General features: G+C 41.0%; 1 protein-coding gene across 1 annotated transcript; it reads left to right on the top strand.

Annotated features, from left to right (window-relative positions):
• Nucleotides 1-424: 424 nt before the first annotated feature.
• Nucleotides 425-27,570, top strand: polr3b (polymerase (RNA) III (DNA directed) polypeptide B). The gene is made up of 28 exons (XM_031737238.2): nt 425-604; nt 858-890; nt 3,057-3,113; nt 3,199-3,263; nt 3,374-3,449; nt 5,284-5,384; nt 5,656-5,747; nt 6,120-6,237; nt 7,149-7,257; nt 7,964-8,086; nt 11,817-11,933; nt 12,023-12,157; nt 13,205-13,366; nt 14,695-14,895; nt 16,561-16,723; nt 18,247-18,400; nt 18,566-18,640; nt 18,920-19,018; nt 19,131-19,258; nt 20,292-20,501; nt 20,612-20,770; nt 22,467-22,584; nt 22,690-22,832; nt 24,839-24,942; nt 26,146-26,312; nt 26,837-26,950; nt 27,040-27,213; nt 27,384-27,570. Exons 1-28 carry the CDS (start codon nt 533-535, stop codon nt 27,511-27,513), a joined length of 3,399 nt encoding a protein of 1,132 aa, XP_031593098.1. The 5' UTR covers nt 425-532; the 3' UTR covers nt 27,514-27,570.

Below are 27,570 nucleotides of genomic sequence, written 5' to 3' on the forward strand. Positions count from 1 at the left end.
AAGGGCTATCACAATAGTGCAATCAGAGATAACGAACAAGGGATTTTATTCCACTTACTTCTTGATTTCAGATACTATATCAATGTCCTGCAGACCATCACTCCAGGAGAGTGGTTCACCTTAGTAGTCCTCAATGACGCTTACTTCCATGTGCCAGTTCATTCTGAACACACAAGGTTTCTGCATTTCACCTTTTGGGAAGTGTACATCAGTTTGCTATCCGTTGGATTTTTAATAACTCCAATAAGTAAGAAAGGAAATTCTAGTCTGAATGTACTGTTTTTTGCATCGCACAGTTACTTTTTTGTGACGCAACTGTGAGTAACTGTGCGTCACAATACAATATTTTATGACGTAATGTTTTTTAAAAAGTAGAACGATACAATCCTTGTAAGTTAAAGAATCGGAACGCTTTTCTTGCTTCCGGTCGTACGGACGTTTTAGAGTGCAACACAAAGGAGTCACGCTTGCAAGATATCAACACTGACGGTACAGGTTTTTGTGTGTTTGCTGATAAGCAGTGGAGTAAACCATGGAGGTCCTGGGAGGACAGTTTAGCGACCTGACTCCACAGGAGCTGGTGGCTCCTGTTAACACCGTAGCTGTGAGTATGAAGATCGGAAAGGACCGAAAGTCTGGCAGCACGAGCACAGAGATGCTAACGCTAGCGTGGAGGCTGTTAGCTCATAGAGATGCAGAGTGAAGGGGAACGTCCTGTGTCCCAGTTTGTTGTTTCTGACAGATATTTTTTCTAGTGTACAATTTGGAAAAAGTGCTTAAGCATTTACACAGCTCGAATAGTTTTCAGGTTATTGATAAAACGGACTTGTTTATTTGCTCGTTTCCCTTTTTAACAGGAAAAATGGAAGTTGTTACCAGCCTTCCTGAAGGTAACAGAACACACCAGCCCTTACACACTTACTAAATTTCAATGCTTCTTGATTAAAATATGTTTAAAGTATGGTAGAAACTAGTGGGTATACAATAACAGTTCACTGTCATGTTTAGAAACTAGTGGGTATACAGTAACAGTTCACTGTCATGTTTATAAAAACAGTTTGAGGTGATCTGAGCTCTGTGAGATGGTGTGTTACCCTGCTGGAAGCAGCCATACTGTGGTCAGCACCAATGCTCAGCAAGCCTTGGTGTTTAAATGGTGCTTAGTCAACTGGGGACCGAAGTATGAGAAGAGAATGTCCCCTAACCCTTTTATACCACCACAACCAGCAGCCTGAACTGTTGACACGAGACAGGATGGATCCATGCTTTCATGATGTTCACACCAAATTCTGAAATCAAAACTTATTAGACCAGAAAACCTTTTTCCAATCTTATATTGCCCGAGGTTGTTGAGTGTGTGCAAACTGTAGCCTCAGTTTTGCGTAGTGGTGTAGTAGTAATCTGACTTACTGTTGCCTAGTTCCTATCACCCAAAGCAGTCAGACAATAACAATGACATCTCTATTTAAATAGTACAGTTCATTACATGACAGCTGAAAAAACCCTGTGTAGGTTTATGATGACTTGAGGCAATGAAAAACAATTAAACAAAACAACAGCATCTATTAGCTGTAGGCCTGTGTGGCTAAAAAGGTTTTGAGGCTGTTTTTCAATGTACACGCAGATGTAACTGATCCTAGGTCAGCAGCCTGCTCCAAGGAACTGAGGCAGAATAACTGAAAGTACCCTCAACACACCAAGGCTACGTTGACACTGCAGGCGAAAGCGCATCAAATCCGCCTTTTTTGACCCTATGCGACCCATATCCGATCATGGTATGACAGTGTGAACAGCACAAATCCGATATTTTCAAATTCGACCTGGGTCACTTTCGTATGTGGTACTGAATCTGATACATATCTGATGTTTTAGAAAGCGACTGCTGTTTGAATGGTCATGTCGCATTAAATCCGTCTTTTACGTCACTGACACAAGACAGACACCAATTATCAGCGCCAGAGAAGCGCCCAAGAAGACATCGTGAACGCTTCCTGGCCATCCGGTGTAGATGTTAGTGAAACTGTTGGGAAGACAGCGTTGGAGAAACATTTTATTTGTACTGTATAATCTGCAGATTCTGACAGAAATCTGCAACTATCCTTTGAAGCACCGCTCCTGTCTAAAACAGCAAAAAGGATAATTATTAGGCCATATGTAAATAACAAAATAGCTTTATAGCTTAGAGCAAAATTGGGAAACGTAAAGTCCGAAACAAGTCTTTATATTAAGGGCCATCAGTCAAACAATACTGTTTGGTCTGGGTCTAAACAGCGCGTTGTGTGACGTCTTCTTTTGCACATGCGGGCCGCTTTGAGGGTTCACACTAGAGCGCGTTTGCTGTCACATTTTATTTGTAGTGTGAACAAGCAGACAAAAAAAATCGGATTTGATCAAAAAATCGGAATTGAGCATTAAGACCTGCAGTGTGAATATATGATTTTGAGAACAGATCTGAACCTGATGACCTGAGATGTCTGTACTGGGTACCAAATCATCAAAAGCTTTGTAAATTTCTGTGTACCCATAAGGATTCCAAGGTTGGGTTTTAAATGAATAAGGGAATTCCAACTGATGATTTGGGGAGTCCTAAAACTAGAGCGTTGCAATAAACTAACCTACTAGATGTGAATGTGTCGTCAAATTTCTCATAGTGAGTTTGAGATAGGGATTTTCTAACATTATATTTTCTAAGTTACAGAAAGCAGTATTGGTAAACTTATTGATGTGGTTATCTGGTCATGTTTCTTCTGATTCCTTAGCAAGAGATTTTTTGGCCAAGGAAATATGTTTAGTAAAAAGGGAAACATTTGAGTCCAGTATGGCCATGAAATAATGAAATATTGCATAATGACCAAATATACCCTGTACAATGTGTCTTGTTCTTTTACCCTGTTAAAGCTTTAGGTCATGGACCTTCTTTAAATTACTTTTTTTTTGTCATCAAATATCAAAGTATCCTCCTGTGTAATGATGACAGAACAGTTGGTGGGTCTACATCTGTGTGAGTAATATTATTTGGGAGAGTAAACATGTATATCATGTTGTGTGTTTTGCAGGTGAAAGGTTTGGTAAAGCAGCACATCGACTCATTCAACTATTTCATTAATGTAGAGGTAAAACACGAGCATGTCTTTGTCTGTTGCTGCTTTTTCATGTACACTTGGATTTTGAGCATCGATGTCTCATTTCTGCTTCTAGATCAAAAAAATTATGAAGGCAAATGAGAAAATCACAAGTGATGCTGATCCAATGTGGTACCTCAAGTAAGTCACTGTGTGCATTCACCATCACTGACTTTAACACTGCAGACATGCACAACAAGTCGTTTTGTTTTTATTAAAAGAGGAAATAATGGATTTTTAAAAATTTGCAGATACCTCAATATCTACGTTGGCATGCCGGACGTGGAAGAAAGCTTCAACGTGACCAGACCGGTCTCTCCCCACGAGGTGAGAGTAGTCTGTGTTTCTGCTGTTAAATATGAACCATTGTTTACTGTGGTTTAATTAAAGTTAAATAAAGCTTTTGAGCAATCAAATACACAGCTTTAAATGAGTTGTAGGTAGGTAGGTAGGTAGATAGATAGATAGATATATGTATGTATATATGTATATATATATATATATATATATATATATATATATATATATATATATATATATATATATATATATATATATATATATATATATATATATAGATATAGATAGAGATATATATATATAATCGCACATTAAATACAGAGGGAAGATGTCTCACTCAGGCATCTCTAGACTCAGCATTTAGTTATAGCCCTCATAGAGGTATTTGTTAATTATATTTGAGTGCCTACACCTCCAATATCTTGATGCATGCTCAATCATCCAGGTAAGTAAATCTCCAAAAGTTGATTCTGTTCATCTGGACGTAGCGTTTTGTGGGAGAAACGTTTCATCACTCATCCAAGTGACTTCTTCAGTCTCAGCTGACTGCAGGTTTCCCCAATCTTATAAACAGTACATTTGCATAATGACTGAAACCAGCCTACTGAAGGAACAATGGGCTGTGAGGTCAGTTCCTTAATCATAATTATGCAAATTCTCATGACCATTGATCAACAACCACTGATCAAAGCCCACTGATCAATGGCCATGAGTACCATTCACAGAGAGTTGGGGAATGGCTGCAATCATAGCATTGTAAGATGTACCCTTAGGCCCCCTCCTCGATTCAGAGATGGTCTTTCCCTTTTCACGTAAATGGCCTCCTTGACTCCGCGCTCAAACCAGCGTTCCTCCCTGTCCAAGATGTGTACATCCTCATCATTGAAAGAGTGTCCACTGGCCTGTAGGTGTAAATAGACTGCAGAGTCCTGGCCTGACGAGGTTGCTCTTCTGTGTTGTGCCATCCGCTTCGCCAGAGGTTGTTTGGTTTCCCCGATGTATAAATACTGGCAATCCTCCTGGCACTTAACAGCGTACACTATGTGACTATGTTTGTGTCGGGGACCCGATCCTTGGGGTGGACCAATCTTTGGTGCAGCGTGGTTTAAAAGCCACAGAGTCCCGGTGTTTAGAAAAAAATGCGTCTCAACTGTTCCGATACTCCTGACACATATGGGATCACTACAGGTTTTCGCTTGGGCAGCGGTTGTCCTTCTCTCCTGGATCGGCTGGAGCTTTCTTTAGGTGCCTTTCCAGCTTTGACAAAAGTCCAGCTGGGATAACCACATTTACTCAGGGCCTTCTTGATGTGCTGTTCTTCTGCATCCCTGGCCGCTGTGTCAGTGGGGATGGTGTTCGCTCTGTGTTGTAGCGTCCTAATGACACCCAGTTTGTGCTCCAGTGGATGATGAGAGTCAAACCTTAGATACTGATCCGTATGTGTAGGTTTACGGTACACGTCAGCTTTTAGATGTCCCCCATTACTGATGGAAATCTCACAGTCTAAGAAGGCTAATCTGCCACTTTTCATATCCTCCCTGGTGAATTTGATGTGTCGGTCCACCGAGTTAATGTGATCCGTGAAATGTGGTACGTCCTGAGATTTGATTTTCACCCAGGTGTCATCCACATATCTGAACCAATGACTTGGTGGTGTTCCAGGGTAGGATAGCAAAGCCCTCTTTTCCAACCTGACCTGCAATCAGCTGAGACTGAAGAAGTCACTTGGATGAGTGACGAAACGTTTCTCCCTCAAAACGCTACGTCCAGATGAACAGAATCAACTTTTGGAGATACACCTCCAATACTTTCCTTTAAAGATGATGAGATATAGCTCAGAGTCATCTGTCTCATCCCACAGTGTCGTCTCAGAGATATGACCTACTCTGCGCCGATCACAGTGGATATAGAGTACACCCGCGGCAGTCAGAGGATAATTCGCAATGCGCTGCCCATCGGAAGGTATCTTTTTTCCCCCTCCCCTGCTCCTGTTCTGTGATGCAGACATATTTATATTGCATTTATATCAAATCTACAAATTTAAAACCTCTCCAGCAAAGCTCAGTAAGCCAACAAGTGCCAAAAAAATAATTCAGCTTTTGTGATTTTTAAGCTTTGTTTGCTGATAAACTGACCTTCTTCGCTCATTTGTGCTGACGCATTCTTCTTTATAACAACACGGTAATAAGCAATATTCATATTTTATTAATGTAGATAACTCTGCTTTTCTCAGGATGCCCATCATGCTGCGAAGCTCTAATTGCGTTCTCATGGGAAAGACGCCGATGGAGTTTTCAAAACTCAACGAATGTCCCCTGGATCCAGGCACGTAACCGTAGCACTCTCATTTTAACTCTTTCCCCCTCAAGGGCCTCACCTGGACCCTTAATGATGAGTTTTGGCATCTCAGTACATATCAGTAAAATGTTTGATGACCATTAGAATAGATTCCAGGTTTTTCCAAGGGTGGCTGTACAGGCAGTGATCACCCTCACTAATTTCTGATGCACATTCAGAAAATTTGTACTATAAGCAGGTCTGAAATATGACAGAAACGGCTCATTACTGAAAAGAGATTCAAGGAGTAAAGAGTTAAAACTGCCTTTACACACTCTGAGAGTAATTAAGTAAAAGAAAATGACTTGCCATCAGGTTCTCCAGTTAAATTGATCAGTGTCCCCTTTTTTTTCCCCACAGGGGGTTATTTCATTGTAAAAGGTCAGGAGAAAGTCATTCTGATCCAAGAACAGCTGTCCAAGAACCGAATCATTGTTGAGCAGGACAGGAAGGGTGCAGTTGGAGCATCAGTTACCAGGTACTGTAACAACATGTCCATTAGCAGCTGTTCATCCATCACTTTAAAGTCGCCTTCTTGGCAGACATGTAAAGAAAAAATCAGCTGTCTCTTTTCAGTAGCTGTCTTGTTTGACCATCTTAACCTTATCGTTTTATTGGCTTCTTCTTTGTGATTCTGCCTGGAAGCGCAGAAGCGTGGAGACGACTCATGAGTGTGGATGCTGTGACTGGTGTTTGGTGTAAACCATAACGTGAAGCTGCTAGTTTAAGACCTGTGAAACTCTGATATATTCGTGGGTCATTCCATTTCAGTTCATCAAATCTAAAAGGAAAAAATTTCCACCAGGACTGTGATCATCAGTCTTTCTTGAATTAATTCCAGGGAAAGATGCACTAATTACTAGGAATTATGCAACATTAACATTGGAATGTTTTAGGGGAAATCCCTGGTATTTCAGGAATGTAGCTTGTGATAACAGCCTGATGGATGCTTGAAGGTCAGAAAATATTTGAGTGTCCTGTCTGTGACAGCAGATGTTGGAGGCCACGATTCTGCAGGTAGGGGACAGATTCTTGTACACAAGGTCCATGGCATTATTTAATTATGATTTAAAATTAAAAGTTTAAATCAGGGCAATTGTTTTATAGACATTAAAGCTTTAATGTAGAAGGAAAAACACTTTTTTAAATCTAGCTGTAGTGTCATATTTCAGGACTTTTTTCGGGAAAATCTCAGATGGTCAGGTGGGAGACATTTGATGACCTGACACTGAATGACCCTTACACCCTTGCTCAGTTGCGCAAGGGTGTAAGTTTTTGGACTGTGGGAGGAAGTCTGAGTATGCAGAGAGACCTCACACAGTTATAAGGTGAACAAGAACATGACACTAATCACGCTCGTGTTCGCTCTGCTCTTTGTGTCCTCTCCAGCTCCACTCATGAAAAGAAAAGCAGAACTAATATTATTGTTAAACAAGGCCGATTCTACTTGAGACACAACACGCTGTCAGAGGATGCCCCCATTGCCATCATATTTAAGGTAGGGATGATTTTTTTTTATTAGTCTGCTGAAATAAGTCCAGTAGGTGGTGCTATAGCACAGGTAAATGGTCAGAGATGAAGATGTTTGTGATGTTATTGCCCAACAGATTGAAGCAAAGACCTGTGAGTGTTTCCAAAGTCTCTGTCTTTGTTTTTGCTACAGCTTGGAGTTGTTTCAAAGCTTAAGTTACATATATAGAGAAGTGTTTTTATATGAGATTGTGAATAGTTTTAGATCTGTAGTTTCATTAGTTGCTCGGCTGATTACATTTCTTGCATCACCTCTGAATGAAAATGTTAGCTGACAGCTGGTATCATGAACTTCTTTGCCCTCTGAGGAGAGACCTCTTCAAACATGTTACCTTATGAGTGTGAAGTGTCACTATCCGCAGTCTGACCGAGCCTGCATGCTCGCTGTGTTTTCGCTGCACTTGTGTTTGCCGGGTAACGTCTTCCCCAGCCCTCCCTCTGTTTGGCAGCGGCTGCAGAGACGATCTGGAATCAGTTCCCACAGCTTCACATTTCCATAAGCAAATGTCAGGCAACATTATGACTCCCTCCTCACCTCACCCCTCCCTGTGAACACTCCCTGTCTCATGTACTCCTCCTCCCCAGATAAGCTTTTATCTAAATATAACAAGATTTTTTATTTTTTGTAGTTTTACAAACATTTTACACACGCTGTTTACATGTCATCCACACAGGGGATGGGTGTGGAGAGTGACCAGGAGATAGTTCAGATGATCGGCACAGAGGAGAGTGTCATGGCCAGCTTCGCCCCAAGCCTGGAGGAGTGCCAGAAAGCACAAATCTTCACACAGACTCAGGTATTTCATCGATCCAAGAGAGCCAGAGCTGGCCGATGTTATTTCAAGCTTAAACAAACACTCAAGTCAGTTTAGCCCCATGGACTTGACTTTAGGTTGAAGCTCTAATTATCTTTGAACTTTGATTTCCAAAGACAATATACTGGTAATATAAGAAAAAAAAAAAAAGTAATATTACAAAACTGAAGGAGCACTAAAAAGCACTAAAAGTACAGTGCTAATGTTTATGCTATAAAAGAACTGCAGTTCTAAGGGTTATAAGACTTGAACTTCACCCCCACTAACAGGAGATATGTAGTAACATGCATGGGATGTATATCTCTGTCAAATCTGTGCTGTAGGTACGCTGTAACCGTAGACTGTTCTCTAACCTCTGCCTTAACCTGATTTGCACCTGAAGTGTAAATTAACCTCCTGTTCTCAGCATGATGACGTATAATACAACCACCAATGTCTGTGTTCTTATTTTGCCACTTAGCAAACACCTTGCTTGGATTGCTGGGTGGATGTCTGTACATATATTATGTTGTAGACCAAAACATGAAAATATCTCACACTTGGATTACCCACAGACCTTATTTCAAGTATCTAAACAATGAACTGTTCAAAAAAGAAAAAACCCACTGGATTTGAGAGAAAAGGGACCAGTAAGTGCTAAATGCAAACATATTGCAGGGATTTCAGGTTTATCCCTGCAGCACTTAGTAGAAGCACATCTATAGCCTAGGCTTATTTGCTCTGCCTGTTCTTAGATGGGTCTTTAAACCACTGTAAAACTACACTCATACATGAAGAACACAAAACTCAGACCTCATCAAAAAGTTAAAAGGAGGGACATAAAGCAATAAGCAGCAGGTAATACATAACTACAGACCTGATCCCTATTTAAAAATATTTGTTTGAGTTTTGAACTGTTGGAATTGGAAATTTCACCTTCTTGCTGAGTGTTATAAGAGCACTGTTGCTTCTCATGTTTGTGCAGGAAATCTGAAGCTACAGCCAATGTTTGGCTGGCTTATCTTAGCAGAGAGATGGTCCTAGCACCACCAAAGATGACCAGTTGGTTACGTAGCCCCCTCAGAACCTCAGCCTGTTGTTTGTTGCCGGCTGGTTTTTGTAAAAAAGCTCCCCACCTTCATATTTACAGATGTGACAAGTTAAAATCACCCAACAAAAATAAACTGGTGTTGAAAACAACACCTTTTGATGCACATGTAGAGTGGATGTTAATTTTCTGACTGTTTATTAAAGAGAAATGTTCCTCATGCTGAAGTGGATAAAATCCTGATTCACAAAACTGTTAAAAAATAATAATTTTGGGGTGGGAGTGCGTAAAAGTCAGTGTGAATTGCTTGGCATCTCTATAGTGTGATCATTAGTTGCGGATGTCTGCAGATCAGGATGTTGTTTCTGTTTCTATTGGCTGTCTGCTGTCAGAAGGTATTTTCTTTGTCTCTTTGAGATCAGATGACGAAGGTTTTGTCTTACCAACCAGTTAAGTAATGCTTTTCATGGCGATTTCATGAGGCCCACGTGTTTTTCTTTGACATCTACAGATGAATGCAATCGGCCAATTTGTTTTTCATAAAGATTATGTTGTTAGAGGAACCGCTGATGCATTGATGAGGCCATATTTGCTTCCTAGCAACCGGTCGCCACAGCTCTCGTGTTCCTCTGTCTGCCAGCCTCCGTGATGTCTTTTCATGGTATTCATTGGGTCATTGTATTGTGCACAATGAGGCCTAAATCTATATAATTAAAGGCAGATAAGGCTTAAGAAACATTGTTATCAGATTATGATAAATAATCTGGCAAAACCAAATTTGATTGTCATCTTTTTTTTGTTTTTTTTAATTCGGACACTATCCGGACACATCTGATATTTTTGTTGTTGTTTTTTTTAATTTCTCTAAATTAAACAATTTTTTTTTACATTAAAGAATCAACGAAATAGTAATAATAATTATTTTTATTTTTTATGCCGTTTTGAGGGCAATTTGGGTGGTCCAGCCCTATTAACCTTTGACCTTTGCTATAATTCTGTTGAGAACTCCAGCTGGGCGCTTACTCAGGTGTGGGTGCACATTGCGCCCTTTGTGGTTCACTTGACCTACCAAGAGTCTGATACACGTTTCTCCGTTCTCTGTTAAAAATTCACTATGTTGATCTTATACACAAAATATCTCCTTCAGACTGTAACATTAATTAATATTAATATTTATTTATATTTGTTGTTTTGGACATTTGGTTGGTTGGAAAATTAACTGATTTTCATGGTGCTTTTCTGGTCTGATTGAAAGTTGATGTAACATATACACACAGCTTTATTAGGTAAACCTGCTTAACTGCTTGTTAACACAATATGGCAACAAATCAGTGAATTCAGGTTTTTAGATGTGGTTAGAACGGCGTGCTGAAGTTCAAACTGGGGATCAGAATGGGGAAGAAAGCTGATTTAAGTTCCTTTGAACATACCATGGTTGCTTGTGTCTGATGGGATGATCTGAGTATTTCAGAAAATGCTGATCTGCTGGGATTTCTCCACACAATCCAGTCAAACAATCCAGTCAGCCGCAGTTCTCTGGATGGTCAGAGGAGAATGTCCAGATTTCTTCAAGCTGATAGGATGGCAGTTCTCAAATAACCATTCTTTATAACTAATATACCAGAAGAGCATGAGTGCTGCGAGCTACAGCAGCAGAAGACCACACCTACTGCCAGCCAAGAACAGGAAACCAAGGCTACAGTTCACAAAGAGTCATTAGAACTTGATAATAGAAGATTAGAAAAATGTTGGCTCATTAGGCTCTCTTCCACAGTGTGTCTTTGTCCTGTCTTCCTCACCCCCAAATTAGTCATGGCAGATGGCTGCCCTTTCCTGAGCCTGGTTCTGCTGGAGGTTTCTTCCTGTTAAAAGGGTTTTTTCCTTCCCGCTGTCTCCAAAATTAAAATATGGGAAATATGGGATCTGATTGCTGGGGTTTTCGATGTCTTATTGTAGGGTCTTTACCTTAGTATGTAACGCACCTTGAGGCAACATTAAGATGACTGGGTCAGAATTCGGATTAAACAACATGCCCTGTGTCAGTAGTTCAGACTGCTGCTGGGTTTTTTTTTTTTTTTTTATTGGCATGATTTGTACTAATTCGGCAGCATTTAAAAACCACAGCCTTCCTCTGTGTTGTTGCTGGCCAGATCATCTCAAACTGGTTTCTTGCATGTGACAGTGAGCTCACAGTCACCAAATATCAATCGAATAGAGCACCTTGTGATGTGGTGAAACTGGAGTCTCACATCATAGATGTGTAGCCGACAAATCTGCAGCATCTGTGTGATGCTTTCATGTCAGTATGAACCAAAATATGTGGGGGATGTTTCTGACGCCTTGTTGAATCTGTCTCTCAAAGAATTGAAGCAGTTCTGAAGGCAAAAGAAGATCTAACCTGGCAAAGTGTAACTAATGAAGTAAATTTGTCTTTTGTCTTCATTTGGGTCACTAAATATAATCTATTAATTCATGATTATGACAGTGAATAACTAGTGCTTTATGTCTGAAAAGACTCCACTTTAATAGACAGGAGGTGGTGATAATGAGTCGAGGCTTTCATCCCTTTTAATTATCAGTGAGGTCGGGTGGGGTGCTGTTATGTCTTTTGTTTTTTGTGCATAAGATCAAAAAGGTTTTGTTCAAAAAGGTTGAATCAAATGTTATTTGGCTGCTCTGTTTCAGGCCCTGAGGTATCTTGGGAATAAAGTGCGCAGACAGCGGATGTGGGGAGGCCCCAAGAAAACAAAGATGGAAGAGGCCAGAGAGCTGTTAGCATCTCTCATTCTCACACATGTGCCTGTATGTAAACAGAATGCTCACCAGGATAACTGACATTCACACTAAAATGTTACTCAACAAAATGTAAAGATTGTATAACTTGTGTCCAGGTGAAAGAGTTTAACTTTCGGGCTAAGTGTATTTACCTGGCCGTGATGGTGCGGCGGGTGATCCTGGCTCAAGGGGACAACAAGGTGGATGACAGAGATTACTATGGCAACAAACGTCTTGAACTGGCTGGACAGGTAAGCTTCTGTGCACCTGTCATCCTTGAGGTTTTAATGCACTGCCTTTATTTAATGCTTCATTCAGTTGTGTTTTTGTTCTTTAAAACCAAATGAGCCAGAGTTCAGACTTTAAATTTGCTTTTAAATGATTATTATTGATTTTTTCCATGTTTGTGAGCTGAAAGGTGTTTACTTCCTTTTCTTTACTCATAAAACAACTAGAAAACAAAACATGCCTGATGCTTATTAATAACATACGAGCAGAACCACACCAACACTCGCATGCTTCAGTGTGAAGGGATCACAGCGCTGCACCAGAGGACAGTGCCGGCTCCAGGCCTGATCTCTCACCTGCACCTTTGTTCCTGCCACCTTCTTTTAATAAGACTCTCATTATTTTCCCTCAGCTTTGTTTTTCCCTGTTTTGTTTTCGACCCCCCCCTCCTTTCCCCCGCTAGTATTTCAGCCTGGCTTTGTCAGGAGAGAGATATGCGGTGGCACCAAAATCCCGAGGCTGTGGAAGCATGGGGATTTTTCAGCACCGTGACAATAGAAATGCTGCCTTGACTGGAGCGATTGAGCTAATCCGCAGGCCCAGCTCTGATAATGTAATTACTGCTGTCTTAAGGCCTTTAATTTCCCCCCCAACCTGCTCTGTATAAGGAGCAGGAGATGGAGGGATCGAGGGAGGGGGGAGCACAGAGCCCTGTTTCAATAGGGGGCTTACATACTAACAACGCCAGCAATCTCCTCACTCTCCAATTATGGTTCCCTGACATTCAACTAATTGGCCTGGCTGCGCAATGGAAGCTTAATTTCTTTATTAATTTCAAGCAGTGCTGCCTGTTTGTTTTGATGTATGCTAATGCACAGGTTGGGTGGGGGTTGTAAGAGAGGTTCCCTCCTGTAGACTGGACAGAGGACCACAGGGACCTGGCTTACTTGTGAGCTGGCACACCTGGTTATTACATCTGGCAGTAGATGCACGTGAACTGACACTGCGTGCCAGGAGACCTGAGATTTGAAAAAACAAACAAAAACATGTGCATTTTTTCTTCTTTCTAGCTCCTGTCTCTGCTGTTTGAAGATCTCTTTAAGAAGTTTAACGCCGAACTGAAGAAAATCGCAGACCAGATCATCCCCAAACAGAGAGCAGCTCAGTTTGATGTTGTCAAGCACATGCGGCAGGATCAGATCACCAACGGCATGGTCAATGCAATATCCACGGTGAGCAAGTCATGGCTGCTATAGCCTGTGCTAACAAACATCTGGCTGAGCACTGGTTCTCTCCATGCTCTGTCACTTAGCTCCGTGTTAGCTCAGAAAGAGGTCGTTTCATCTCAAACAAGCCACATTTTGGAAAGTTTTCTGCTTAACCATAAAATTTTTATGCAACATGCATCTGCATGTTGCATAAAAATTTTATGGTCCAAAATTTTAGTGTATATAATGACAATTTTAGCTTCATATATCAGACACTGTTAAGATTTTTTTTTTTTTTTTTTAATGGTTCATTGCTTTCAAAGCTTTTTTTGTTTATTTATTTTTTTGTTTAAACATAAATAGCTGAAAATTATTAAAGATAAAATCTTGACATTTTCCAAGTTACAGATCCTCTACTTTGCAAAAAATGTCTGTGCATTGGCTAGTTAAAATTTCAAAAACAAAAAATCTCATATTTGATTACACACTAATAAAAACAAAAAAACCTTTAAATAGGCTATTAGTGATCATTTTATTATTATATATAGTTACATTTCACAGCACTGTAATACAAAGCATGTGGACATGAAAGTCTTTGTCACGACTCACGAAAATAGACCAAAATCATTTTCGTTCATCTTTCGTATTGAGTTGATCAAATATTGAATAGGAAAAACTAAAATATCAGTATTAATGGTGTCCTGGTCGGTTGGCTGGACTCTCTCTAAAGTCAGTATCTGACATCAAACAGCTCGCAAAACGGTCTTGAAGGATAAATAGAGCTGCAGGCCAGAAGAAACAGACATGCAGGGGAAATGTTCATTTAACATATCAAAATGTTTATTACTTTTATTAAAGATGCTTATGATAGCTAAAAAAACAAAACAATCAAAAAGGCGTATCTACATCATCAACTGTAGTGCCTCCAATTAAGTAGAGGTTCAGTTTCTGTTCCTATGTGAGTGTTAACTTAAAATTTTCCCATGATGTACTTCTAATAGAAGAATAAAGTGGTCACTGATCAAACAAACAAAAATTAGAAAGCAGGAGTTACTGACAACCTGATAGATTTATAGATTTATATTAAAACAACATTAAGAGTGAAATCCTGCTTCCGCTTTCAGAATTTAAACCAGAAATGTCTCTTTCTTAATTTGGAGTCATTGCATGAATTTTTGTAATGTTACAATGAAACATGCTCCACTTATGTATAGTTGCTAATACTGGCACACTCTAGCATCCATTTTTGGATGCTTTTCAGTCATTAAAATGCATTAATGAGCAATAAAGTGTTTTGTACTAAGTAATATTTACTATGCAGTATGTAACTGTTTGCTGTTTTCTTGCAACAGGGTAACTGGTCTCTGAAGAGATTCAAGATGGACCGTCAGGGAGTCACCCAGGTCCTGTCTCGTCTCTCCTACATTTCAGCTCTCGGCATGATGACCAGGATCTCCTCCCAGTTTGAGAAGACGAGGAAGGTCAGCGGGCCGCGGTCCCTGCAGCCGTCACAGTGGGGAATGCTGTGTCCATCTGACACCCCTGAGGGCGAGGTGAGTGTGCTGCGGCAGCCACACCTGATGGCCCAGGAGGTTTCTCAAAGGCTAATATGCTGTGGCACATATACTGCTATATATAGGAATCATGGTCAGCAAATTATTTTTTTTACTTTAATGAGTTATTCTCATGCTATAACACTCCCTGTGCTGGTTAGACAATGATCTACCTCTAAATAGGGATTGGAGGGGAAGTTACTGACACTGAGACTCTTAGAAAAACTCTTGTTTCTGTATTATTGTGTGTTCCCACAAGGATAACATTGGATTATATATTAGAGATGGCACGATACCACTTTTTTATGTCCGATACCGATATCATAAATTTGAATATCTGCCGATACCGATCTGAATCCGATATAGTGTTTTTTAATCAATAAGTGTTTTTTTTTTAAATATCTTGCTGCATTTTGTATAAGTTCATACTCAAGTTTAAATAAACAACAACACTAAAGCTATTCTGTTATACCTGTATGTAAAAAAAAAAAAAAAAAAAAAAAAAAATACACTGCATCCAAAATATTTCATAGTTCAGCAATACTGATCAATCTAATAAACTTAAACCTACTCCATCCTCCCTATTCTGGTATTTTAAAGAGTACTTAGCAGAAATATTAAGCAACCTAACTAATAGGGTTGCAAACTCCCAGCATAAAAAAAATAGGGAACCACCCCCCACCCTCCACCTCATGACGCTTAATCGACGTAATCAACTTTAATTTGATGCAGTGTGAAAAAAAAAAAAAAAAAAAAATGCACAGAAATAAATTATTTTTCAAGAATAATTAAAAAGATTCAACATCTTTCTTCAACAGAATTGCAGAATTCACAGATGGTACCTTCCCAAAGGAAAAAGTACTATAGCTTACTAGGGTATATTAGACTTAATAGTTACTATATACAGTAATGGACTTCTGTACATTTTACATCAGATTAAAACTTTGGGCGTAAGATTCGGATAATTATTTATTAAAAGCTAGATATTTTAAATGAGAATAAGAAAGAAAAGTATGTCTTTGTGCCCCCTTTTCCCTGTTCATGCCCTATCGGCCCCCCTGGCTGCACTTTGCTAGATCCGTCCCTGCACAGTTACCAGCCGTCAGCTACGTAGAAAAGGATCCTGGTGTAGAAAGTAATATTAAATAAATTCTAACAACAGCTTATCAAGCTTAAACGTGCTGCTGTTGTTCAGCCGCTGGTTTCCTCTTTGTGGTGCAAAGTGGGCCAAAAACAAAGAAGAGAGACGGACTCGCGACAGAAAAGCCGATCAGCTGATCATTGATCAGTTTCATGATTAAAGTAGCAGCAGGAGGGAGAGAGAGAGGCACTTGCTCCATATATCGGTTGTTAAGCTTGACGTGGCAATGCTTTACAAACATTCAGAGATGAACTTACACACTTGCTTTACTTCTCTCTGGGATAACTTCCTCAGAGATGAAATGCCGGTTTGGTAGCGAGGCTACAAATACACACAGCCACTCTATCACGTGAGCACACTGCTCCGACGTGCTACGGTTATGAGCCGAGTTACGCCATGTCGCAAGTTTTGTGAGGTGCTTTTTTGATATTTAATGGATCAGATTACATTTTTTATTTCTCTCCGACCGATACCGATACGTAATATCGGATCGGTCCATCTCTATTATATATGTGTATCTGTAGGCCTGTGGTCTGGTAAAGAACTTGGCTCTGATGACGCACATCACCACCGACATGGAGGACGGTCCCATCATCAAGCTGGCCTTCAACCTCGGAGTGGAAGATGTGAACCTGCTGTGTGGAGAGGAGCTCTCCTACCCGAGCGTGTTTCTCGTCTTCCTCAATGGTAAACCTCCTCCTCCGCAGTGGAGCCTAATTAATAAATAAACACAGAGAGAATTAACACCGGAGGCTTTTGCTTTAGATCGCTTGAAAAGAAAGTCTTAATCCTCCCTGTTTTGAATGTGTTGCTTATGAACATGAAGGGAAAAATATTCTGTTTAGTTTACAGAAGGTAATTTTGCATTTCACAGTGAGGCTGATAATTCATTCATTACACGACAGCAGTAGGTATTATTCTTGAGTCAAAACTTGGCCCCTTAATTACTGTATATGTTTGTCTCGCCACTGATAACTGTCAAATTATATTAGCTGCCATACCATTTAATTAGTTGGTAGCAGCAGGTGTCAAAGCCCTTCAGAGTGTGTTCAGTGCAAATGTGCCCTCACACAGAGGCAGAGCACAGTGTCTCCTCTGTTCTCCAGTCATTTGTCTGTCAGACTTGATATGAACACACCCCTACAGGCAGTTAGAGCCCCATTTCTTCCACAGTAAGCTGCGGTGTCTTACAAATACCGCCTTCACTCCTTCTTTGCATTTAAAGTTCGAATTTTAACCAAAATCAGCTGATTAATAATTTGTTGTGGCTTTTTTGTGGAAAAATCCCACAAATGTCCTGTTTTAGCCTCTTAGATGTCAAATGTGCCGATGTTTCTTGTTTTATATGATGGTAAACAGATAATGTATGAGCTTCAGACAGGTGTTTACTGTTCTGTGGCCATTGTTATATGGTTTACTATTCTTTGGCATTTTGCTGATAATTTGACTAACTGAGAAAGCAACTGGTAAATTATTGGATAAACAAAATCCATGTGTTTATTAATGTGATCTCTAAATGTTAAACAAATGTGACGAAGCAGGGGAAACGTTGTCCAAAGACACACAAACAACCAAGCAATGATGCAATCAAGAACAATCCTACTGTCCCTAATGTTAACTGCAATATCTGCCAAAACTATGTCAAAAGATGTTATTATTGAACAGTCTCTAATGCATAAACTACATTTAACGGTGCACTCTTTTGAGCGGGTTTACATCCAGCAAACATCTCTGCTGTGAGGGGAAAACCTTCACTCATCACAGTCACACACCTACAGACGCTACCTGGCTAGTCAGAGAGCAAAATGTAGCCCCTCAATGATGCTGGCAACTTTTCTGTCTCTACGCTGTGACAGTAGTGTTGTGTGCATTGTGATCCATCAGATGTTTTCAACATTGACAAACGTGCTACAAATGACAGTGACATAAATTTGAAAGAATGAAGTTAAAAAGTCATAAAAAATAATCAAAGGAAGATCAATATAATGGGTTCTTCTTGTTAAAGGGTTTTGTAACAACAATAAATTAAAATTGGTGTTTAGCCTGTTTTGGCGTGCTGCATCACAATTGCATAACAATTGTTTGCTGGATCTTAAAGATTGCTGAATACACAAAGTCAGAATGTGCTTAGCTCAGCACATCAGTCTTCTAACCCCAAAAATATGTTTATTATTTAATGTCTGTCCTCCTTATCTGTATTATGTCCACAGGTAACATCCTTGGTGTGATCCGAGACCATCAGAAGCTGATCAACACTTTCAGGTTGATGCGCAGGGCGGGTTTCATCAATGAGTTTGTGTCCATCTCCACAAATCTGAGCGACCGCTGCGTCTACATCTCATCTGATGGAGGACGACTCTGCAGGTGCGGAAGTTTAGAAAAAATAGCATAATATGGAAATAAATGTTTGCTGTGAATAAATACCTAAAGATCTTTACACACCAGTGTGTTTGCTTGGCGTAACATTGAGTTCTTTAGTTGTAAGAATGTTTTTCACACAGCTTTGTTTTGTTGTGTTTCCCTCTGCAGGCCATACATCATAGTAAAGAAGGGAGTTCCAATGGTGAAAAACAAGCACATCGAAGACCTGTCTCAGGGCTACAGGTGAGGGTAGGAGTGCAGAGAATGACTGCTGTTAAAGAAGCAGCTCTTTAACTTACTGTTTTGTTTTTTAAACTTGCCACATTGGCTTATTTTCTAACTTAATAAACATCAATTATACAACTGCTTGAAAAACAAAAGTCATTGGATAGTATCGTGCATATTTGTGAAATTATGAGTGTGTCCTCAACACCTGCAGGGTGTCTCTGCAGTCACACCACATACAGGAACTTCCCAAACAGTAGATTTTTATTAATAGTTTCTGTACTTTATTAACTTCAGAACTTTTGAGGATTTCCTACATGAAGGCCTGGTGGAGTATCTGGATGTCAACGAGGAGAACGACTGTCAGATCGCCCTTTATGAATACATGATTAACAAGTCAGTGGCACATGATAAGCTGATTTCAGTAAAACGAAAAGATTGTTCAGGTTTATGTCAAGTAAGTTACCACTTTTTTTTTTTTTTTTTTTTTTTTTTTAAACCTCTCTAGGGACACAACACACTTGGAGATCGAGCCCTTCACGCTGCTCGGAGTGTGTGCCGGCCTCATTCCCTACCCCCACCACAACCAGTCACCAAGGAACACATACCAGTGTGCTATGGGCAAGCAGGCAATGGGTAAGAGTGGGCTGAGCAGGTAGCACACAGGTCATTAAACTGCAAGGATCTCGAATCCTTTCTCAAACATCCTCCCCACAGCTGCAAGTGCACACACAAACACAGCCTCTTACAGTAATTTAATCTTACATGAACAAATGAACGGTGTTCCTAAGCCTCCTAAATCTGCTGGTTCAGAGTTTGCACTTTTATTTGCACAAGTTAAAATCATACAAAAGGGCATTAGAATAACAAATGGTATAGATACAAGCAGCCTGCTGGTTCTTCTCCCCCAAAACTCCACTCCTGCACCACTTCTTGTCAGAATGCATTTGTATGTGTGATTAAGTGTCTCATGTGTGTGTGAGTGTGTGTGTGAGTGTGTGAGCATGAACATCAAACATGGGGAGCTTGCGTAGGTTCTCTTTTGTGCTGTGTGTGCAGAGGCCCTTTCCCTGCCAGTCACCCAGAGTGTCATTAGCAATTCATTGTGTCTGCTCTGGCTGTGCTCGGGGGGTCAGTGTGCTCAGCTGCAAAAGACCACTGAGTGTGCACCCGGAGCTCCTTGGTAACCAGAACTTCCCCAAACGGCCCTGCTAACATTCGTAAGGACTGCGGTCACCCCCACCCCTGCATTTACCTTCATCCATCCCTTCCTCCCCGCCCTCCCAGTCTTTACAAAAACACTGACTGGAACTATATTTGGCCCAATATTCTCTGCCTTGTCTGTTTTGTATGGACGGCTCCCATACATGTGCAAATCTGGCTGTGTGGCCCGGCCCTGTTATCACACACAGTGTAATTGTGAAGCAGTATCATCTGACAAGTGTCAAAGCCTCCATGGAGGCCAGACTTTAGGCCATAATATAAGAGGGGTCTAAGCAGGAGGAAGTAACACCGATAATCCTCTAAAAATGGATTTATTGACAATTATATATTTGCTTATAGATGCCCTAAATCACTAGATTACAGACACACAGTGAGTTATATACAAGTTTTTATTAAAAATTTAGTTCTTTTTTTAAAATCTGATCTTCGTGATTCTTCTCTCCAGGGACTATCGGCTACAACCAGAGAAACCGCATCGACACCCTGATGTATCTGCTGGCCTATCCTCAAAGGCCGATGGTCAAAACAAAAACCATCGAGCTGATTGATTTTGAGAAGCTGCCGGCTGGTCAGAACGCCACCGTAGCTGTGATGAGCTACAGTGGCTATGATATCGAGGACGCTCTGGTCCTCAACAAAGCCTCACTGGACAGAGGTGTGAGATCTGTTCAACTTAAAAAATTGCTGTGTAGTCGTTTTTAAGCAACAAAATACCAGAATAGGAGGTAGAAAATCTAATGTAACAGTAAATGTGTCTCCATACAGGATTTGGACGGTGCCTTGTCTACAAAAATGCAAAATGCACACTGCGGCGTTACACCAATCAGACTTTCGACAAGGTGATGGGCCCCATGTTGGATGCTGCCACACGAAAACCCATCTGGAGGCACAGCATCCTGGATGCTGATGGTATCTGCTCCCCTGGTGAGTACCAGCAGGACTGGAGCGAATCCAGCATGGTTCGCTGCTCCTTAAGAGCCTCTTCTGTGGCATTCATTTTGTGAGCATTATCTGTGTCATTATTAGTGGTCAGGAGTTTGATTTTACTGATGGTTCACTCAGAGAGAAGTGAAGCCTAATTTGCAATATTTACACACACCACTTTTTACATATCTCCATACTTTTTCATCAGTTGGAACAGTTAGGAATGTGTCATCAATATTATTAGTATGAAGAAGAAGAAGAAAATAGGATCATGCAGTACAAGTGTGGATTATCAACTGAATTGATCAAAAGCTGGGGACTGGAATTGACCGATTTCAGTATTCTCAGCCGGTTGGCCTCACGTATGCCTGATTACAAGCCGGTCCATTTCATGCATGCACAGCACATGCACGGTAGCGCAGGCAAATAGTTGCTCACACACTCACTGTGGCCATTATTGAGCTCTTCACTGTGAGTGAACACAGAGAGTTCCCAGAGTAAATCCTGGGGGAACCACCACAAAATCGTTTGTAACAACAAACCAAATCTGGCACCTAAATCACCCTCACCAAGCTCAATATGGACATTTTAAAGGAGCTAACAAAGAGAAAGTGGCTAAAGCTGAAGCTGTCCAGAGCTTATAGTCAGCCAGCAGCCATGAGATCGATTGTGAGCAAAGGATCAAGGCAGTTACAAGTAAATTGTAGAGACGAGTGAAAAGAAACTGTCCTGCTGTCTGGTGGCGTTATAAACATGCTGAAAAATGATGCAAGTAACTGATGTTCGTTTTGTAATGTAAATCTGTTGCATCTGCTTTTGTTTTGTTTTGTAAGGTAAAATATGTCGTTATTATGCAAAGGTGGGTGTACAGTAACTTCTTTTCAATTAATCATTTGGACCTCATGTGGCAGACCCCTTTAAAAGCATCCTGTGACTTACTGCAGTTTTGGAGAAATTGTAATTGTATTATGAAAATAATATTTAAGATTCAAAAAAGTTGAGTTTTGTTTGTATATCCTGTATTAGCAATAGAGCCCAACTGATATAAAGCTCCTGATGTATCCTATTTGTTGATATAGTAATTTTCATTTGTCGGCCAATAAATTAACAGTGAAGTAAAGAAGAAACAGAAAAAAGACACCATTCAACCATGTTATCAGTGTTGACTTTGCATAGTTTGTCCACTAGAGGGCACTCTGCTACTTCCGTGTTGGCAACATGCTACAAACAAGACGGCCAGTTGATCTGAGCAGAATCAGATGGATAATAGAGTAAACCAAACTTATTTTTAAACCTGCATTGTAATATGATGTTGATAAGGAAGGAGACATAAATTACTGCACATAACAAATATAAGGCAAGTGTTTTTGTTTCATGTGTATTAAAAAAATCGTCCGATATATCTGATTTTTAAATCGCCAAATATCAGTATCAATTCCAGTATCGGTCGAGCTCTAGCGTGCGGATCGCTTCTCAGTCGGATCCACTCCTCGTTCATCATATTTAGGTTAAAAAAAATAGCACAGGAGACCACAAACCTTGGGGGTTTGTGGTCTCCTGTCCAAACTTATTTGGTTTCATTTTTTTGTTTTTGGTCAAAGATTGGACGTTAGAACAAGTTAAAGAGAACTTAATGGCCTTAAGTCTATGTAGGCCAGTTGGTCTAAGACTCTTTGATGTGTTTTGTGTGCTTCAGGTGAGAGAGTGGAGAACAAGCAGGTGCTGGTGAACAAATCTATGCCGACTGTCACGCAGACACCACTGGAGGGCAGTACCCAGCCAGGCCAGCCCCAGTACAGAGACGTGCCCATCAGGTGAGTCAGCTTCCAGCACCACGCCCACACACATCACTATGGGACTATTTTTTTCAGTTCTTATATCTATGTAGAGGGTCTCAGTTTGAATTCTCTTGTTTTCAGTTATAAGGGGTCAACGGACTCGTACATCGAAAAGGTCATGATCTCGTCCAATGCTGAAGACGCCTTCCTCATCAAGATCCTCCTGAGGCAGACCAGGAGACCGGAGATAGGCGACAAATTCAGCAGTCGACACGGACAGAAAGGTGGCGACCCCATGACAGTCACAAGGCCTGCTCTGTGAGACCAGCACTTACAGATGTTGAGCTCAAAGCTGGAGGGAGAGTACAGAGGGTTCGGGTTTTCAACCTGTTGCGAGAGATTTGTAAATGCCTGGACAAAAAGAGGAAAATCTTTCACTGTGCTGGAGCATTTGTTGAGTCAAGTCCCACTAGCTGCTGCTCTGTCACTGCCCCCCTGTTCTCATCTTTCAAGAGGCTTTTCAATTAATTGGCTCTTTGTCCTGTGCCAGACTATGCAAATTTATTACACCCCAGCAGTATTCTGGTGCTACTGGGGGGAAAAAAGTGTTTATAGCCTCTATTGTTTTGCAGCACCTCCCCTATAGAGGGCTAGTATGATGTTTTAATCAAAAAGCTAACTGGCGCCATGCATAATTTACTCTCTTCATTAACATGGTGGGCACTGGGCGGTCAGCTCGCGATGGGACAATGTCTTCTGTCTCAGATAGTGACAAGGAGAGGGGTCAGTGTGGGGTTAGCTGGAGGAGTTTTGGATGGAGACACCCAGATGTGCAGCTGATGTGGAGCTAGTTTTAATCACAATTGCCTCAAAGAGGAAAAGTAAACCCTTTTTATCTACATTTTTGCTTCACTGTGGTCATCTCTCTGTAAAAACAACCATTTATTTCTTCTCTGATGAGTAATTTGAAAGGAACAAACTCATTATTTCTTCATCAATATATAAAAGTGTTTAATTAGAAGTGAATTTGGCTGCAGTGATGGATCTCCCAGCTTCTCATGACTACTCTCATAAGTCCTGGTCAGCAGAGCAGAATAAGTTAATTATTTACCGGTCACACACACATACACAGCTGTGTAGGTGGGGGAGGCGGCGGACGGGCTGTTAGTAGTAGGGGCCTATTGTGTGAGCCGCCACTGTGGAGCTGTATGAGCTGTGATGGAGGGCTCTGGACCCTTGCTGTTGTCTTGCCTTTCTCTGCTGATTTCATGCCTCTTTTATCATTTACTTTCACACAAAACAAACAACACCCAAGGATGTCTGCTGTTGGTAGTGTCTCTCTGGTGCTTTCCACCGTTTTCCAACTTCATTCTTCGTCCTCTCACTCCTCTTTTGCAGTACTTTTAACCTGATAATCAGCCTTTTTCTTAATGCCTTTTCTCTCTTTATACTTTCTTCTGGCCCTGCCTTACCCGCCTTTTCTCTTTTCTTTTCACCTTCTTCCTGCCGTTGGATGACTTTCCTGTTAATCGCTGCACTTGTTCCTAGTCAACATCCTGTTGCAACATCCTGTAAGGCATCAGCAGTCAGCTGCGTCGCTGACTGGTCGGCTAATAGTGAATTTTTCCCACGTGCACTGATTCGTTTTCTCCTCTCGAGTTGATCCCCTCCACTTCCTCTGACTTGAACTGAAAATCATGGGTGTGTAATCCCAGTCTCCCTGTCCAGCTAAGCACCTTTCTCCACTTCCTGCTCTCCTTCACTTCACTTCACTCCTTTTTTCTTTTTTTTTCTCCGTTTTTTTTCATTTGCAAATGGGCCTACAATCTGTTTACCATGGCCAAGGAAGAGTGCTTCGGCCCCTCAGTAAACATTTGCACTCACACTTAAACTCCTGGCTACCAGGGGTGCTTGTCCCCCCACATCATGCGAGTCAAAAGAGGTCCCTATCTGTCCACATGAGTATGGAAATGTCATGCTCTGCCAGTGGTCCACACAGAGCTCCCCCAGCACAAACACTATAAGTTTGCTGAACTGGTGCTTGCAGTTAGGTCAGAAAGTCAGATCTTTTCCTTAAAACAATATTAAAACTGCAGCCTAGTTTTAAAACTTATGTTCATTTTTATTTAACATTTTCTATTCAAAATATTATAAAATGCCTATTACACATTCTGTGCAGCCAAAGTGATGTGTTAACACTGCTTGGATCCTCACACGTGGGAAGCTGATTGGTTTTCTCTTTGCCATATGTGTGCATTTATATTTTTGTGTGTGTGTTTGTGTGTTTCAGGTGTTTGTGGCCTCATCGTCCCACAGGAGGACATGCCGTTCTGTGACACAGGGATCTGTCCAGATATCATCATGAACCCTCATGGATATCCCTCCAGAATGACGGTGCGGCACTTCACAGCTGTGGAAACTCAAATTCTGCAGCATTTTTCTCTGTAGATTCATATGGCCAGTATTTTTGCGGGGTTTTTTTTCCCCCTTGTTTTGTTTAGAAATAAACCAAAGGGGAAGAAAATAAGTAAAATGAACAGTAAACAACCATAATGTCAGAAAACAGTGTGAAATATCATCTGCAGATAATGATACGTTTGATAAACAGTTAAATGATTATTTTCTCAAAAGTATCAAAAGACCCCAAAGGCAAAAAGTGATACCTTTAAACATCTTGCAAGATCCAATCTTTAATGATCAACCCATTTACTGGAGCTAGAATATAAAATATAAAATATTTAAAATATATTATTCATGGTTGCAGATTATTTTTAGGACTATTAATTCATCACTGGCTGTGTCATTTCTGCTCCGATGTTGTAACATTTGTCAGGGTGGTTAAATTTTCTTTTCTCTTGGTGAAAACCTGGTTATTTGCTGTCTAATTTGAGGACGTGCTTCTGGTTTTTATTTGTGTGTTTTGTTTTGTTTTTTTCTTTTTGCTACGACTTGAGTCTGAGTCACCTAGGACGCTGTGGCTGTCGCTCTTTATAAGTTTGTGCTGGCTCTCCTGAGACAAAACCCTCATTATCCCCGCTCCTCTTCTCTCTGGGTTATCATTGGCTTCCAGAGCACACGTCCATTGACGCCGTTAAGCAGCAATCTCACTGTTCACAAACAGATATTTGTTGCTGCGGAGACAGCTGCCAGTGAGGCCACCGCCTGTAGCGGTGTGTGTGGAAGTTTTATCAAACGTGGCCAGTACATGTGAACTGTAGGATGGTGATGAATGTGAATGACATGAGACTTGGCTCCGTTTCATACACTGTAAAAACCTGAATGATCTTTACTGCTGCTCACTCTGGTTTCCATGGAAAAGGCTCAGAAATGCTTGGCTCCAGAGGATGTTTCTGTGGCCTGGGAGTGATATGAGAGTAGGTGTTTCTCTTTGTGTGATGGGGTCAGGGGTCCTCTGAGTGCGATCTTAGTGGAATTGTTGAACTCAGCCATTCTTGGACTGCTGTCACCAACCCTGAGGAGTACATGTGTAATCTAATCTCACCCTTAATATACACATTTAGTGCCAGGAGAGGATGTAAAGCACAAACAGATTTGTGTAATGAACAGAGCTGCTGTTCTTTTCCTGAACTTCATCAGGTGGGAAAGTTGATTGAACTGCTGGCTGGGAAGGCAGGGGTCCTGGATGGGCGCTTCCACTATGGCACAGCCTTCGGAGGGAGCAAGGTGAAGGATGTGTGTGAAGATCTCATCCGTTATGGATACAACTACCAGGGCAAAGACTACGTCACCTCAGGCATCACTGGGTAATTAATAGAGGATGTTTTAGGTTAATAACCACACACAACACAATGCTCCTACACAAGTGTTTGTATTGCTACTCATGACTGTTTACAAGTCTTATTTCTCTTAATGCTGTGAAAACACCATTTCTCAGAGTGATGTTAACATTTTCTCATTACAATGTTAGTTCTTAAACAGTTGCTTGAATGTTTTCATTGTGCAGAAATTGCACATTCTCATAGTGGCCCTGTTAGTGCCCATCCACGCTGTATCTGCTGTATGCAAACTGTACATTTAATTTCTGTGTAAAATCTGCCGTCTGAAGGCAAAGATCACGTGTACAGAATAAAATCTTTCATCTTTAACATTTAAATTTGTGGACCAGCAGTCCAAAAAGAAGGCAGAATTTTGTTGTAATCATCCCATGCTTTATTTATCCACTATTTTATTACAAAAAATGATAGATTTTATATGTGTATGTAATTTTATAATAATGTATGTGATAGCCTGATGTGCACACAATGCCTGACCCCTGCTTTTCTCTCAGAGAACCTCTGGAGGCTTATATCTACTTTGGACCTGTGTATTACCAGAAACTGAAGCACATGGTTCTTGACAAGATGCACGCCAGAGCCCGAGGCCCCAGAGCCGTTCTCACCAGGTAGTTTCTCATCTGTGGTGACGTTGAGATTCGATTAATGCCTATAAGTGTTGAATTAAATTGTGCGTATCCACCTGTCATGATAATAGGCAGCCCACGGAGGGTCGCTCCCGAGATGGAGGTCTGCGTTTGGGTGAGATGGAACGCGACTGTCTGATCGGCTATGGAGCGAGCATGTTGCTCCTGGAGCGCCTCATGATTTCCAGCGATGCTTTCGAGGTGGACGTGTGTGGGCAGTGCGGGCTGTTGGGATACTCTGGGTGGTAAGCTGTTTCTGCTGGTGAAAACATGTTAGGGGCCATCACAAGATCTGGTGCACATTGATATGAACTGAAAGAAGGGGAAATACTTTAGTTTACACAGTGAATAAAAAAGCTTGGTAACTGTGTAATCCGGGTGGTCCATAAACGTCTGTTCTGTTTCCGTGTTTCAGGTGTCATTACTGTAAGTCGTCCTGCCACGTTTCCTCCCTGCGTATCCCCTACGCCTGCAAGCTGCTCTTCCAGGAGCTGCAGTCCATGAATATCATCCCCCGACTCAAGCTGTCGCGCTACAATGAGTGAGCAGGACAGGGACAGAGACGGGATGTGTGAGTCACAGGTTTAGAGCAAGAGTTATAA

This window comes from Oreochromis aureus, linkage group 7 (genome assembly GCF_013358895.1).
Source record: "Oreochromis aureus strain Israel breed Guangdong linkage group 7, ZZ_aureus, whole genome shotgun sequence".
Classification (NCBI taxonomy): domain Eukaryota; kingdom Metazoa; phylum Chordata; class Actinopteri; order Cichliformes; family Cichlidae; genus Oreochromis; species Oreochromis aureus.